General features: G+C 39.6%; 1 protein-coding gene across 1 annotated transcript in view; it reads right to left on the bottom strand.

The window, feature by feature from the left end:
* The window catches only part of astn1 (astrotactin 1), a 2716024-nt gene that overhangs the window by 881271 nt on the left and 1816770 nt on the right, over positions 1-17983 (bottom strand). The window contains exon 13 of the mRNA XM_073063618.1: positions 6816-7007. Coding sequence (XP_072919719.1) covers positions 6816-7007 — 192 coding nt within the window. The remainder of the gene's footprint in view (positions 1-6815; positions 7008-17983) is intronic.

Here is a 17983-nt window from a genome sequence, read left to right as displayed (position 1 = left end):
GGGTTCAATGTCCATTCAGAAATTGGATGGCAGAGAGGAAGAAGCTGTTCCTGAATCTTTGAATGTGTGTCTTCAGGTATCTGTACCTCCTTGCTGATGGTAGCAATGTAAACAGGGCATGGCCTGGGTGATGGATGCCGCCTTTTTGAGGCATCGCTCCTCGACGATGTCTTGCATACTATGGATACTAGTGCCCATGAGGGAGCTGACTATGATTATGACTCTCTGCAGCTTATTTTTATTTATATGTTTAAGTGCTTTTGATATTTTAATGAACTTTGATCTTAATAGCTTCCTTAAATTCTAATACTTATAAAATTAAAATGTTTCTGAATATCAATTAAGTTTCATCATTCTTCCATTTACCAATGTAATTGATCCAAATAAAAGGGAAAACAGGTTTTAATATTCTGACTTAATTATAATATATGGTACAGTATTGCAATGTATGTCTTGCAAACATTTGTTAGCACATACTTTAAATCAATGCAATGTTACAAAATTAAAAATTAAAATTTCTGAATAATGGGCTGAATTTCTTTGAAATTAGCCTTGAAACTTCTTCAACCCTCCAGGAACTGACCATGTTCAGTGCTTAAGTTAGAAAGGACAAAATTTTCTATTCACTCTTGTCTATCCCCTTAATGTCAAAGTACTTAGCTCAGTTATTGTCACAGCCAGAGTTTGAAAAAGAAAGAACAGGTGAGCTCAGTGAATTATGAAGTCCTGCTGTAGAAACTGATGGCTTTGCCCAATTACATTTGGAATATTAATCAATTTGAAAGGTGTGGAGTGGTGTGCATGCAGGATTAATTATGCTGGTCAGGTATCAACTCTGAACAACTTTATTTAAGAGGAACTCAAAGAAGCGATGTTAAAGCAGAATAGATCTATAAGACAGTAGAGTTCTAATTACGCTGCATCAAAGACATTAATTTGGCTTGGATGACAAGACCTCCAGAGGATATTGGTTATCTTCGGCAGAGTAATGTTCTCGAGAATGGAAATCAGATGATTTCTTTTTACTGTGACTATTTAAACCCTGAGGATCTTTTGAACACAAATCCATTACGAGTAGGCTTCATCATGAAAAGTAAGATACATAGTGAAGGCACAATTGCATGCACAGAGTGGCTCCAAGGCCTCATGCAAGCTTAGTTACAGCAGGATAGGTCAGAGGATTCAGAGCTGTAGTGAGTTAAGTTATCCACAACCAGTTCAGATGCTTGACATGCAGGATAATGCCTGTTCCTGAACCTGATGAAGTGGCACCTAAGACTCCTGTACCTCCTGCTGTAAAGGTAGTAGTGAGAAGAGGGCATGGCCTAGATGGTGGAAGTCTTTGATAGTGGATGCTGCTTTCCAGTGGCAGCACACATGCAAATATACTCAGTGGTCGGGAGGGCTTTGCCTGTGATGGTCCACCATCAACGTTAGTGATCTGTAACCAGTTCATGATCTCAGTGTTAACCTGCAGCAGTCTGCCACTCATCCACAGCCACACGTTGAATGTATTTGAACCCTCCATAGCAGGGTAGTACATAAAACGCTGTCACAGGAAAGCAACATCCATCATCAGGGACCCTCACCATCTAGCCATGCTCTCTCCTCGCTGTCACCATCAGGAAGGAGCTACACGACCCTCAGGATTCATAGCACCCAGTTCAGGAACAGTTACTACCCTCCACCATCAGGCTTCTGAAGCAAGGGGTTCAGCCACATCATTGAAATGACCCTACAACCTATGGACTTACTTTCAAGGACAATTTATCTCATGCTCTCAATATTTATTTATTGCTTGCTCCCTTGCTTGCTTGCTTATTAATTTATTTAGTTAGTTAGTTTTGTATTTGATCAGTTTAATGAACTTTGCACACTGGTTGAATGCACAAGTTGGTGTGTCTTTCATTGATTCTATTATAGTTCTTATTCCATTAAGGATTTGTTGAGTAGGCCTGCAAGAAATTGAATCTCATGGTAGTGTATGGTGACATATAAATTTACTTTGAACTTTGAAATCTTAGCAATTCCAAATATCACTGTTACTCATAGTCATTGAGAGACATAGTGCAAAACAAGACCTTTAACTCACCAAATCCATGACAACCACCACCACCCAGTTTACACTTCATTGATTCCATTTTCTTAAAAACTCTTCAACATTCTTATCAACTCTACCCAGATTCTACCATCCTCCAGCACAACCAGAAACAATTTACAGTGTTCTATTAATCTAAGAAACCAGAGCACCTGGAGAAAGCCCATTGTGATCACAAGGAACAAATACGAAAAGACCACACAGACAGCAACGGGGTTAAGATTAAAAGCAGGTCACTGGAGCTGCAAGGCAGAAGCTCTACTAACCGCTCCACTGCGCCAACAGAGCTCAGATTAATTCCACATGACCACCAATACCAAATGTAAATATGGAATGCGTAAAGATGAGGGTACAGTTGGAGTATTGTGAGCACTTTTCGGTCCCATATCTAAGAAAGGATTGTCTCATATTGGAGAGAGTCCAGAGGAACATTATGAGCATCATTGCAGGAATGAAAGGGTTAATATATGAGGAGTGTTTGATGGCTCTGAGCCTATACTTACTGGGATTTAGAAGAAAGACAGGTAATCTCACTGAAACTTTTCAAATAATGGAAAACCTAGACAGAGAGGATACGCAGAGGCTGTTTCCAATAGTGGGAGAGTCAAGGTCACAACCACAAAATAGAAGGACACCCCTTTAGAACAGAGATGAGGAGGAATTTGTTGAGCTTAAGGCTGGTGAATCTGTGGAATTTATTGTCACAGACAGCTATGGAGGGCAAGTTATTCACTACATTCAAAGGTTATGGGAGAAGGCAGGAGTACGGAGTTGAGTCCTGATGAAATGGTGGAGCAGAGTTGATGGGCTGAATTGTCTAATTCTGCTCCTGTCTTTTGGACACTCATTATTATTTTTCATCAAAAGGGATAATCCCCAAAGCACTAAACTAAAACAAGATTGTTGCAATCCTTAATCTCTGCAGGCCACGAGAATTCCTTTAAAGATGACAGCTCATATCACGTTCATTCTCCAAGCTGATGGACAATATCTCTCCCACCCTACCTCTCAGCTCTTTGACAAGGGCAAATTTGGATCTTGCTGGAGCTGATGTGCACAGGTTGTGTCCTCACCACCCATGGAGGTGGCTTCAACATACACAAAACATCAACATGCAGTCATTTCCCTGTCCATGGCTTACTGTTTGACACCAGCGTTCATTACTGAACACTGTCAAGACATCAGATGCCTTTTGACTGTTAAATAACTTAACAAACATTCAATTCTCTGCAACTTATTGAGGACACAACTGCAAATGATGTACAATCATTGGCACACCTCAAGAATGCATCAGCACAATCTTTATTGAACATGGAGACAAAATTTGAATATTTTGAAAATAATATCAATAACAGCTGGAGCAAAACACCCTATGTTTGTAACATATTTTGCAAAGTCAACCCTCCTGATGAAGGGTTTCGGCCCGAAACGTCATCACTACCTCCTCCCATAGATGCTGTCTGGCCTGCTGAGTTCTGCCAGCATTTTGTGTTTTTATTTGCAAAGTCAAGCATGCATTTTGCTTTAAGGCACAGTTTTCAATAATGTAGTTATTATGCAGACACCACTGACTGCTCACATTTGCCTGCAGATATATATTACAACGTTAGTCAATGACATGACTGGGCTACCTCATGGAAGAAAGAGAGGAACCCAGAATATTTTAAACACAGGCAGCAACAGGCAGCTTAGAATCTGATGAGCTGCAGTTTATTTTCTTTGGTGCTGTTGCCTACAATTTTACATTCAGTTTTATTTATCATAAGTATATCAAAACATACAGTGAAATGTGTTATTTGCATTAACAGCCAACACACCGAAGGATGTGCTGGAGGCAGACCTCAAGTATTGCCATGCATTCCAGTGCCAACATAGCATGTTCATAATGTTCAACAGAACACAATATGCCACATCGAACACAAGCAGTAACAACAACAGATGACAACAGCAAAACAAGCCTCCTTCCTACCTGCTCATCCCCTCACACACAGAGGCTTCCAACTGCAGGACAGATCATCCTGGCCTTGGACTCTAAAACTCGTAGACATTTAGTGTGCAACCTCCAGTCTCTGGCCCAGACACACCCTGTCTCTGGATTAAACAAATTCAGTCTTTCCACCCCCAGATTCGCTGAGCTCTGGACTTCGACCTCAGGATGTGCTGATCACAGGATTGACCTTCATCGGGCCGCAACACCAGGCTTGAACTTTGCACCTTGACCCCAGGATTCATGAATCATGGGTTAGGCCTTTGGGCTTTGACCCCAGTTCTATCTAAACAGGGGTTTGACCTCCAGGCCTTGACCAACCTGACCTGTGGGATTGTAGACCTTTGTCTGCACAGTGCTTCGGGCCTTGATTTCTGTATTCACACAGACCTCAGATCCTAATAGCCTGGGGTGTAACCGGCCCTTGTGACTTCTGCCTATATGGACTTTTGACTCAGGATTCAGTGACCCTGGGACCACTAGTCTTCTCAGCACCTGTCCATCCAACCTGACCTTAGGACTGTGACCTTCAACCACAGAGCTTTCTAACCTACATACCGAGCACAGATTTCTGACCCAGATTCTTCACTCATCCTCATCTTCGTCCCTAACTCCTAACCTGACCCCTAATTAATCACACTGTCCTCCAAACCATTCCTACGAACCAAAAACAAAAAACAGGTCTGAGCCATGGCAATGACAGATATCACAGATCAGCATGAACTTGACCCAAACCCTGGCTTCTGCCCCGGTTTCTTCCTTTACTGCCTCGATCTCTAACTCTCACTCAACTCTTTTCTAAACCTTATCCTGACTCCTACCTCCCCACGGTGTCCACAAAACCACCCTACAAAGCTAAAAATATCTACCAAATCTAAGCCAGAACCCCACAGAAAATAAATCTACAAAACCGCCAAGTCAAGAATTCTCTCGAAAAAGAAATTTGCATTGTAACCTGGGACATCTTAGGTGATAGGGCAGCAATTCACAGTCATTCCAGTGGGAGATTATTTACTTACAATGACACAGTATGTCTTGAGGCACACCAATCTCATCAATCCCTTTTGCCTTCATTCTCTCTACAGCCTTGCGATATATACTCTCTCTCTCAAGCCTGTCAATGAATATTTGCCACTTTTGTGCATTAAAGCATAACTTGCAGTGGCCCATTCACTTTAGGATGAGGGAGGAACTGTAAAACCCATGAAGTTAGAGGAAGGATGTGTGAACTCCACCCAGAAGGCATTTAAGATCATGGTTGAACTCAGGTATCCAAAACAGTGAGATGTCTACTATAACTGCTATAACTTTATGTTGGCCGTGAATACAGTCAACATCCTTTGACATTCCTCCAACTGCTAAATCAGCAATTGTATAACACTCCACTCAACATAATAGGATGACAAAATCAACACCAATGTCATGTCTCTGTATAATGGTAAAAATATTACGCTTTTATATACTTTCTTGTCAATGATAGATTAGATATCAAATGAAGCTTCAGCTATGTGTCTCACCACTGAGTGAAATTGTCATCCCCATTTTGGGAACATATTGTCTCTAATCCAAAACCTCACCTGGACCTGGAGAACAATGACAAATAAATAATGAACTCAAAGCATAAACACTCGAAGTAATGTCTCTAAAAATTCTAGAGAAACACAGGCAAGTGCACCTAAATATATTGATACATTTGTAGTCAGATTTATATTCAAAGACAAGTTGCAGTGCAACAGTAATAATGCATTCCAAACTCAGCAAGTCATGACGTCCACTGCCCCTTCAACACAGGAAAGACAAAACGATGCAAGGTCTTTCTTGGAATCCTTTCTTAGGTGACAGAACTCAAGGATAATATTTATCTGCTTATGAAATTGTCATAATGTGGGAAGAAGTTTGTTGTCTGCTAAAATCAATTTGACATGAAAATTTCAACTATTAATTGCAATGCTTCCCTTATTCAAAAGCAAATGTAATCAGTGTCATAAATTATAGTGCAGAAACTTATCCTTTGTTAGTTGAGCTAAACATGCAACATGGGTACACAAGCACATTGAACTCTACTTCCATAATTCAATCCACAGGAATAAGTAAAACGAATTTTGGAAACACAACACAATGCTTGGGCTTAACTATGTTGTTCTGACACCCAGAGTTACTTTCTCGAGGTACATGCTTTCATGTAACTGGCAATTACACAGGGTTTACCTTTTGAATCCTGATTTTTGACTGCAACAGATTCAAGTTAAAAACTTACAATAGTCCCATACAACATTGCAACATAAAAATGCATGTAACATTTTAATATTTACTTAGTTGCTTCCCTACTGCTCTTAGATGCCTTTAGCACCAGAGAAAGTCTATTTATCCTAGAAGAGAATTCTCTGATATCATGCAAAAAAGATTATTTTAAAGTAATTTTCTATTTTGCACAGACCTCCATATGCTGAATATAAAGCCAGCTGGTAGAAACATAGAAAACCTACAGCACAATACAGGCCCTTTGGCCCACAAAGCTGTGCCAAACATGTCCTTACCTGGTAAATGCGATTAGAAAATTCTCCTTTTGCCATGTCAATAAACATCAGCCTTACCACTTGGACAATACCCATAGATTGAAAAGAAAATGCTACATCTTTGCATAAGGAACAAAAATAGGAACCATAATGTTCTTCAATTCTGCATGTTGTCATAAGTTTGTGTGCAACAAAACAGAAAAGTAAATCTTACCTGAATGTCCCAACAAACACTTGTCCAAGTGCAAGCTCCTTAGTCTGGTTATTGTAACCATAGAAGACATCTCTAAACCAAGTCTGATTTAGAGAAATGTTGGCATCAGCACAATCTGTACCACTGGTGCAGGATTCAGAAATCAGCTGACACATCCGTCCATCTGAAGCTAGTTTGTAATCTTCAATACAACTGAAGAAAAGAAAAAAAAAAGGAATTAATTGATCATATACAGGGAAGAAAACATAACTTTACCTTTATTTAAAACTGCAGGTCATACAAATAAAAAACAATATCCTAATACCAAAAGAGATTTTTAGAATCACCTAGAAGTGAGAAGCTAAAAATAAGTTGTGTTACCATGGCTATCATACTTAACTAAGAGGATTAAGTAAGAGCAGTAACCTTATGTTGATAATGGAGCACTAGCCTTTTGGCATACTTTGTGATAAGAGGAGTTCCTGCTCAGATTTTTTTAATCTTTCCTGGTTGATGAATGTCAATAATTACATTTCTACAATACTTTAAAGACAACTCCAACTTAATTAGCACTAATTGCAAAAGAAATATGAGAAGTCATGAATCAACAATAACACAAAATTACATTAACTTTGCAAAACAAATGCACTGCAAACATATGTACATTTTCTGATAAGACATGATTTCACATTTTTCTTTCTCCTAGTCTACTGAGTATTTTCAGAATTTCTATTATTATTTTGGATTTCCAACATCTGAAGCATATATCATTTCACCTTTAACTTGGTACTTTTAATTTTATTCACCTTTGAGTCTCTGTTTATCTAAGCACTTGGCACTTTATTTTAAAGGTGATCGTAAGCTGAAATCAAAAGGCAGTGACTGTACCTACTTACACTTTATTTTGAAAGTATCCAATTCTGTGAGCAATTTAATTCTTTACTAGCTAAAATCCAAAAAAAGGAGGTAAGTCTATTATAGCCAGAAAGGTTTGTATTTTACTTCCCCCAAATGAAATGATTTCAGAATTTGTCACAATTATTAGCATCAATGCCTAACTCCAACATTTATGTAAAGGATCATGGAATAGAGAATGTCCTTTTGCATATTCGAAGCCATTTAAATCTCTCATTATAATATCTATGTGCTCTTTTGTGTCGCTGTTTCCAAAAACTAATTAACAGAATAAAGTTTTCAACAGCTTTATAGATATCAGTAGCTCAAAACTAACAGCAGCATCCAGTTCCACAATGCATCAAATTCATAGCACTTCCATGGAGCACAGATAACATAGTACCACACACAACATGCTGGAGGAACTCAGCAGGACAGGCAGCATCTATGGAAAGAACTCTTCAGTAGGGCAGGAAAAAAAAGCTAAGGAGTAGATTTGAAAGGTGGGGGGAGGGGAGAGAGAAATGCCAGGTGATAGGTGAAACTTGGAGGGGGCGGGATGAAGCAAAGAGCTTGGAAGCTGATTGGCAAGAGAGACAGAAGGCCATGGAAGAAAGAAAAAGGGGGATTGGGAATGGAGCACCAGAGGGAGGCGATGGGTAGGCACAGAGATAACATGAGAGAGGGACACGGCATGGGAAATGGTGAAGAGGTTGGGGAGTGGGTGAAGGAAGGCATTACTGGAAGTTTGTAAAATCAATGTTCATGCCATCGGGCTGGAGGCTACCCAAATGGAAACAAGATATTGTTCCTCCAACTTAAGTGTGTCCTTATCCCAACAGTGGAGGAGACCATGTATGAACATATTGGAATGGGAATGGGAAGTGGAATTAAGATGGGTGGCTACTAGGAGATCCTGCTTATTCTGGTGGACAGAGCATAGATGCTCGGCGGAGCAGTCTGCCAATCAACGTCGGGTCTCGCCGATATACAAAAGGACACACTGATAAACATAAACCACTTGAAGCAATTTCAACATCTGGCAGAACACTCTGTTCTTAAAAGGTACTCTTACACATAATTTACTTCTCCTTTAAGAAGGAAAAATACCTACACAGATTAAATATAATGCATCAGAGGCATGTGCTGTACCTTTAACACTCCCATATGAATGTACATACAAATTAGAAGAGAGAAAAAAATGTTTTCACCGCCTTAAAAAATCTTTCATAAGTTTTGGCCTAGTCTACAAGTGGAAACATTCTCTCCACATCCAATGTCCCAAGGCTCCTTAGGATCTCATATATTTCTATCAAATACCCTCTTAATTTTCTAAATTCCATCAGGTATAACCCCTGCTTGTCCATTCTTTCTTCAGAACACAACCTTCTCATTCCAGACATTAATCTAGTAAAAGTTCTTTGAACTGTTTCCAAGATATTATCATTCTCTCTTAAATTCTTACTCCAGTATTATTGGAGTACACTAGATGTGTTCTTACAAATGCCTTTTGTAACAATTTGTGCAAATTCTGAGACGTTGAAGGAAGATATTCCAGCAGGACTAATGAACAATGAGCCAACAGGCAGAATGACTTACACTTACACACTGCGTTTTGCAAATACAGAATATTACAACCATGAATGACTTTTGACGTGAAGTGAACTTTGTGATTATAGAATCTGGCCACTAATTCACACATATCAAGATGACATGAACAAGATTAATATGCTTTAATGATATGGCTGGAGCACTTGGAAACCCACATAGTCACAGCAAGAACGTGCAAGCTCCACTCAGACGACATTCAAAGATGGAAATGAACCTTGATCTCTGGAGAATGAGGCAGTTGCTCTAGCTGTGACACTGTGTTCAATGGAGTCTCCCCCAATTTGCCCAAGAGCATGCAGAAATTTAGCTTCATGCTTATCCAGAACATATGATTGCTTATGTCAGCCTAAACATGGCTTGGGAAATAGTTACACAGTTTTTCCAGCCAAGGCATTTGGGAAAAAAATTATACTTCTAAATATCAGTGGATTTGATCATGATTTTGAAATGTGTATTTTTTGTTTTACATTTTGCTGAAAAGATATTTGAGCCCATAAGAAATAGAAGCAGGAGTAGGCCATCTGGCCTGCTAATGTTAGAACTTCCAGTTATTGATGTAAAGCAACAATACTTTTTGAAAGGGTTTCTACTAGTTTGTGGGAATAAATAACAGCAGAAACCATGATCAAGGTAATTAATTTGAGACTTGTTCCAATTTCATCGTGTAAGAATTTGAGTCAACAAAATTTGTATAAAAGACTACTTGATGCATGATTAAAATTACTCTCCTTGTTTCCTCCATCCCTACCCTCATTTGTCTGTCTGCTGCTGACATTTTATGGACAGAATTGTCTTTGCCAACTGTCTTTGACTTATTATTTGTGAAGTGAATAGTTTTCCTTTTCAATAACAAACACAGGTTTTTCTGTAAATGAGTAATCATCTCTTTTTAGCAAACAAGTATCAGTCAGGCCAATGCCTTGAGAATTTTCGTCGCAAGATTCCCGGCACAGCGGCCTCTCCGGTTCCAATCAATGGTAAAATTTCTCACCCTTTTTGTCTTTTCCATGATCAAAAAACATTAAAATCTGCAAGCAAGCTGGATAACAAAGGTATTGTGCAGTTGCGGCCTAGAGCAAGGAGCACGCCTTCGCACCGCCCCACATCCTCCTATACTGGGAACGTTGTATTTGAGGGCCCAAAGGATTGTTAAGGATCCCTTCTAATCATCTCACAATCTTTGACTCTTTATTGTCAGAAGCATCAGAACTAGGACACCAGACTAGCAGCTTCTTTCCTCAGGCCGTGTGACTAATGAATACCCTGCAGCTACCATGCTCTCGTCATTAGGACAGTGAACTGTTTATTGTAATGTTTTTCTTTTTACCTGTGCTGTGCATTTCACATGCATTTTGAATTATATTTTATGAACTTATTTGTGGTAATATTTTTGTTTCATGTGCTCTGAGTGATATATGTATTGTGGGAGCTCTGTGGTCTGGAGGAATGTTGTTTCATTTGGTTATATATATGTACAGTTAAATGAAAGTAGAATCCACAATGGACCGTTCCAAACCTGGATGCGAAAGGAGGTGGGTTAGCACGGGACGAGGAACTGTATCTAATAAAACCCAGAGTTACAGAAACACACCAACAGAAGCTTCACAGACCTCTACCCTGGGAGGGGAAGTAACTTCACCTGGAAGATGTATGAAGTCACGTAGTGAAAGCCGGAAGTCTGTAGAAGCCGTAGGACTGATCAACCTTCCATAAAAAACGAGACTGGCCAAGGAACAGCTGATACTTAGAAGATGGGCTACACCTGGGGACAACTTGAACGACTGGCCCAGGACAGAGGACTCTGGGGAGCTGCTGTCAGCAGCCTCATGTCCCAGCAGGAGTAAGGGACTAAAGAAGAAATGACAATAAACTCCATGGGGATTTCTCTGATGTCCACTAGTAATTTCAGACAGGTCCTCAGACACATTTGCCAGACAAAGCCATCTGACAACAATGGCAAGCAGTTTTTTTCTAGCAGAACAGTTTCTGAAAGACCTTAAGACAGATCTGTACACTTTATCACTCTTGATTAGATCGGTAGTTTTATTTGCTTCTGCTGAACTGAACCAGGCAAGAGGATATGTGGACATAAAATTCTCATCATGAGACAGTTCAAGTCTACAGAGTCCAAAATCTTTCAGCTGGAAACAAAGGCCGTGAACATCATATCAGCTGGTAGATGGCAGGAGAAATGTACAACAGAAAAAAATGTTTTAAAAAATCAAGAGAAATGCTGTCATATTTGCAAAATTTTGTATTTTTTGCTGAATCTAATTAAGTTTCAATGGTAGGAGCTTAATCATTTTAACAACAGAATATGACTGACAAACAGTCCCTCTTCACTAGCACCTCAAGTTTTGCTGCTTCAGTTAATGACTTCCATCAAAGATGTAGGTTTGAGCAGCCTGGTGCTATATTAAATCCAATTTCCCTGACAAACTGAAGTAATTATAAACTTCAGGCATGTATTATTCTAATCAATGGAAAATGACCTTTCGTTTATTTGGAGTTCTCACTTTATATAATTTCTTACTGAACAGTACTTGCTGATTACAGCACAAAACTGTCAGAGAATGGAACCTTTAAAAAATGTGAGAAGAGCCACCGAAAGCATTTCCACCTAATCAGTTCAGAATTTCAATTTTGACCTGTCACATCTACCACTGCAGCTTTAATACAGATATTCAAAGACACAAGTATTAAAACTAAAGTTAATTATCTTAATGTGAAATGTCTACCTGCAAGCACAGTTGTGAAAGAAGCATGGCACTTTGGGAACAAAATAGAAAATTCTCCCAGTTCCCATTCTGCATTAGTGAAGGTATTAAAATGTAATTTTCTAGAGTGTTGGATTTCATTTTCATGTAAGTTAGATTGTAGCAAGCCCAAAAAGTAGGGGAGAAAACATTATACCTTTTTTTTTAAATAGCCTTTCAGCAATTGGACTCATTGACCTTAATTTTATTGGTAACTTTTGTTGACTGCACTTGTGCAATTTCTAATTTTTATACTTTTATCTAAGTTGTAGATTTTCCATCGAGCTCTGATTACATTGCTCTGGTTGGTCTCATATAATCATACAATTTCAATCAATTCCGTTCAACTGTGGCTTCAGCTTGACATCTAGTATAAAAATACAAAACATCTTTCTGAAATATGCTTGAGGGAGTGACAGAGCGAGAGGGAGAAGCATGCATCCACTCTACTATTTTCCACAGCTGCTGTTGATCACACTACAGCACCCACTGGAAGCTCAAGCAAGGTTATCTCTTTAACTGAACAGTGATAGCTGCAAGGAATGTACTAATACATATGAGGCTTGATTTTTTTTTTCGGGAAATGCTGAAGCATTTTAATAAATGCCCACTTTTGCAGAAAATGCAATCCTTTCATTCTGCAAGATTTTTTTTCTTTACCAATTCATTAATTTTCAAAATATTATTTTGAGTTCAAAACTTCCATTATTAAACTTTCAGTAGTGGCTTTGGGGAGGTTAAGTTTACCAATGTAAATTGATATACTGTATATTTTTTACCTCTATATATTTTTCATAGAAGACAGAAATACAAGATTGAGATTTATTCAATTCAATTTCAACTAACTGGTACAAAGACAATAGAAGGGAAGGGAAAGCAGGATTTCCCGGCAGCCAACCATTTCAAATATAATCCCCATTCTCAATCCAACATGTCGGTGTACGGTCTCCTCTTCTGCGATGATGCCACTCTTAGGATTGTGGAGCAACACTTTATATTCCATCTGGATAGCCTTCCTCTTGATGGTATGAACGTCAATTTCTCAAATCTCTGATCATTTTTTCACCTCCCCCTTCCCTCTTCTTCATTTAACAACTCTGCATCCCCCACTTCTCTCTTTTCCTCACCTGCCTCTTACCTCCCCTATTGCCTCTCCTCCTTCCTTTCCTCCCATGGTCCATCTCCTCTCCTACCGGATTCCTTAATTACCAGTCCTTTACCTTTTCTGCCTATCGCCTCCTAGCTTCTTACTTTATACCCTTTCCCCACTCACTTGGCTTCACCTATCATCTCTTAACTTGTATGTCTTCCCTTCCCCCTCCCCCACTTTCTTATTCTGGCATCTTATCCCTTCTTGTCCTGATGAAGGGTTTTGGCCCAAAAAATTGACTGCTTATTCATTTCCATAGATGCTGCTTGAACTTCTGAGTTCTTCCAGCATTTTGTGTGTGTTTCTCTGGATTTCCAGCATCAGCAGAATCTCTGATGTTTAGAATGGAAGGATTTTGGATTTTGACCAGGAAGCCCTTTGCAATTAAACACTTTATTTCAAAACCAAAGTAAAGACAAAGGGAAATGGTCCGTAACATCTGACTTTTTTCCAATGTACCCATATGCCACAAGCCATAATGGAGATTACCAATCAAGAAGTTTTAAGAAACTAAGAATCAAATAGGTTATTTAGGGTCAGCAACAAAGAAGATTGCACTAAATTGTTCCATTCTGTGAAGTAACTGTGAGTGGGACTTTGGATTTTTCCTTAGCTAAGCATACAGAGCAAAACCAATTTAAATAACCAATACTATACACCATGTTTTATTCTTCACTTCAAAGAAGTCTGCTCAGTGCTCAAAGATGCATGTTTTTATTTCCCTGGTAATGCTCCCCAACTGCTCCTTCATATATTGACAACTATGTCAGTGCTGTTTCATACATCCACGCTGAACTTGTTGATTTCTTCAAATTTGTCTCCAACTTCCACCCTGCCCTTAAATTCACCTGGTTCATTTCTGACACCTCCTTGATCTTTCTGTCTCCATCTCTAGCAATAAACTGTCCACCGATACCTTTTATAAACCAACTGATTCGCATGGCTAATTTGACTTCCCTACCTGTCTCCTGCAAAAATGCTACTCCCTTTACTCAGTTCCTTTGTCAATGCTGAAACTGTTCCCAGGATGAGTCATTTCTTTCCAGGGTATCAGAGATGGGTTCCTCTTTCCTCCACTATTGCCTCTGCCCTCACCTGCATTTCCTGCATTTCCAAGGCATCCACGCTCACCCCATCTCCCAGCGGCCTTAACAGCGATAGAGCTGTTCCTGTCCTGATCTCTCACCCCATGAGCCTCCACATCCCACACATCATTTTCTGCAACATCCGACATCTCCAAGGGGATCCTATTATCAAACACATCTTTACCTCCCACCCACTTTCTGCTTTCCACAAGGATCATTCCTTCTGCAATCCCTTGTCCATTTGTCCCTCCCGGTACTCTACCCTGCAAGTGGCAAAATACTACACCTGCCCATTTACCTCCTTCCTCTCCTCCATTCAGGGCCCCAGACAGCCCTTCCAGTTGGAGCAACATTTACCCTGTTAATATGTTGGGGTGATCTATTTCAGTGCTCTTTATGTGGCCTGCTCTATATTGGTGAGACCCATCATAAACTGGGGAACCACTTTGATGAGCATCTCCACTCCATCTGCCAAAAGCAGAATATCCCAGTGGCCAACCATTTTAATTCCTATTCTCATTCCCATTCCGGCATGTCAGTCCATGGCCTCCTCTTGTGCCACGATGAGGCCACCCTCAGGTGGAAGAGCAATACCTCATATTCTGTCTAGGTAGACTACAGCATGATGACATGAAAATTGAGTTCTCCTTACAGTAAAGAAGATTTTACCTCCCTCTTCCCCACTTCTATTTCCCACCCATGCCTCACTTGCCTATCACCTTCCTCCAGTGCCCCACCTTCTTCCCTTTCTCCCATGGTCCACTCTCCTCTGGTGTCAGATTCCTTCCTCTCCAAACCTTTGCCTTTCTCACCCACCAGGCTTTACTTATCACCTAGTTATTCTCCTGCACCCCCCCCACCTTTTTATTCTAACACCATCCCCCTTCCTTTCCAGTGTTGAAGAGAAGTTTCAGCCCGAAATGTTGACTGTTTATTCATTTCCATAGATGCTGCCCGACCTGCTGCATTTCTCCAGCATTGTGCGTGTGTTGCTTTAGATTTCCAGCATCTGCAAAATATCTTGTGTTTATGTTTTTTTTATTCTGGTGAAGAACTTAATGGGCATAAAGTGCAAACAGAATATGGTAGGAGCATATTTATGTCTAACCAGGTTGATGTAAAGGCAGCCCAAGTTCACCATTATCTATTTCCATATTCTATCTGTCTGGTATAGCTTGTTAATCAGTTCTGTATCTATAGGCTCGTGATGCACACCCAAACCTTATGCTTTTCCCTTCTAGATCCAAGGTACTCACCACTTATGTTTACTATCATGCAACTGAACTCAGCTCTGCTGGCAGCCACCGGAAAATACAGTCAACCCAGTGTACAACTCCTGAAGCATTTGAATATTGTCCCTGCCACTTCTATCTGCAGGGTATGGAACACAGTGAGGTTGTGCATTCCTACAACACTCCCCCTCCAAACTTGCCGGATTGTGTCAGGGGCTTCCTTCTGATCCTTGCACTTTGTCAACCTACACTCCACTGTCTCTCTGTAATAGTACATCCTGCATTGTCTTGTCCCCTTTATATGACTTCTTTATGCTGAGGCATAGAGCAATCTGTCTAGATATATATAAACAAAAACTGTTTACTACCTCAAAATATGTGACAATAATAAATGATTACCAATATTGCAGCGGGTGCTAGCAACCATATCTTGTCAACTGGAATTAATTTCCAGTGTCTGTACTGTCAGACTTCAACCTCCAAACAAATTATTTTGCAATAATGATGAAAGAAAATAAATAAAGTCAACAATTAAAATTTGGCAAGTTTTCAGCATTATCACTATTAATCAACATAAAGGATATGTTAAAATATATTAGAATTGACAAGATGACTATTAAATGCAGTTCCTTGATTTTCTTTAAAATTGTAGTGATGAGACATTTTCCTTGAAGTGACTTGACAGGCCAATTGACTTTTTTTATCTGACCCACAAATGGTTATTAGATAAGCATACTAGATTTCAAAGTAAATTTATTATCAAAGTATATTCATGTCACCATATACAGTGCCTATAAAAAGTATTCAACCCCCTTGGAAATTTTTATGTTTTATTGTTTTACAACATTGAATCACAGTGGATTTAATTTGACACTGATCAACAGAAAGAGACTCTTATGTGTCAAAGTGAAACCACATCTCTACAAACTCATCTAAATTAATTAAAAATATAAAATACAAAATAACTGATTGCAGAATTATTCACCACCTTCAAATCAGTATACAGTAGATGCACCTTTGGCAGCAATTACAGCCTTGAGTCTGTGTGGATAGGTCTCTATCAGATTTGTACATCTGGACACTGCAATTTTTCCCCATTCTTCTTTACAAAACTTTTCAAGTTCTGTCAGATTTATGGGGATCGTGAGTAAACAGCCCCTTTCAAGTCCACAAATCTTCAATTGGATTGAGGTATGGACTCTGTCTTGGACACTCCAAGACAGTAACTGTTGTTTTAAGCCACTCCTGTGTAGCTTTGGCTTTATGCTTTATCCTGCTGGAAAACAAATCTTCTCCCAAGCCGCAGTTCTCTTGCAGATTGCATCAGGTTTTCCTCCAGGATTTCCCTGTATTTCACTGAATTCATCTTAGCCTCTACCTTCACAAGGCTTCCAGGGCCTACCGGAGTGAAGCATCCCCACAGCATGACACAGCCACCACCATGCTTCACGGTGGGGATGGTGTGTTTTTGATAATGTGCAGTGTTTGGCTTATGCCAAACATAGCATTTAGCCTGATTGCCAAAAAGCTCAATTTTGGGTTCATCAGACCACAGAACCTTCTTCCAGCTGACTTCACTCTCCCACATGCTTTCTCGTAACAGTAGTCGAGATTTCATGTGAGTTTTTTCCAACAGTGGCTTTCTCTTTGCCGCTCTCCCATAAAGCTGCAACTGGTGATGCACTGGTGTAACAGTTCTTGTAAGCGCCGTCTCTCCCATCTCAGCCACTGAAATTTGTAACTCCTCCAGAGCTGTCATAGGTCTCTCGGTGGCCACCTCCACTAGCCCTTTCTAGCACGGTCACTCAGTTCTTGAGGACGGTCTGCTCTCAGCAGGTTTACAGCTGTGCCATATCCTTTCCATTTCTTGATGACTGACTTAACTGTGCTCCAAGGGATATTCAGTGACTTGGAAATTTTCTTATATCCATCTTCTGACTTGTGATTTTCAATACTTTTCATGGAGTTGCTTGGAGTGTTCTTCTGTCTTTATTATGTAGTTTTTGACAGAATAATGGGTCACCAGCAGTTGGACCTCCCAGAAACAGGTGTCTTTTTACTACAGTCAATTGAAACACCATGACTGCACACAGGTCTCCAAAAACAGATCCCTATTTAACTAATTATGTAATTTCTAAATCCAACCGGCCAGTGATGATTTGATGTGTTATATTAAAGGGGGGAGAGTGAATACTTATACAATCAATTACACTGGACAACAAGTTTTTTCAAAAGTGTTGCTTCCTCAGAATTTTTTTTGTTTATGGCAGACTGCTTGAAGATGAACACAAATATAATTTCAGACTACTTGTATCACGTAGGAATTTGGAGAAACAACATATTAACTTTTATTGAATATAATGTGTTTAATTGCATAATGGTACTGATGCTTTGCAATAGTTCAACTAATTTAAAAATACTTGGTTAATGATTTTCATTTGTACTGAGTGTCTGAGGCTTC

Source organism: Hemitrygon akajei, chromosome 12 (assembly GCF_048418815.1).
Source record: "Hemitrygon akajei chromosome 12, sHemAka1.3, whole genome shotgun sequence".
Taxonomy (NCBI): Eukaryota; Metazoa; Chordata; class Chondrichthyes; order Myliobatiformes; family Dasyatidae; genus Hemitrygon; species Hemitrygon akajei.
The sequence above is the reverse complement of the archived record's forward strand: the minus strand, read 5'-3'. Positions and strand labels throughout refer to the sequence as shown.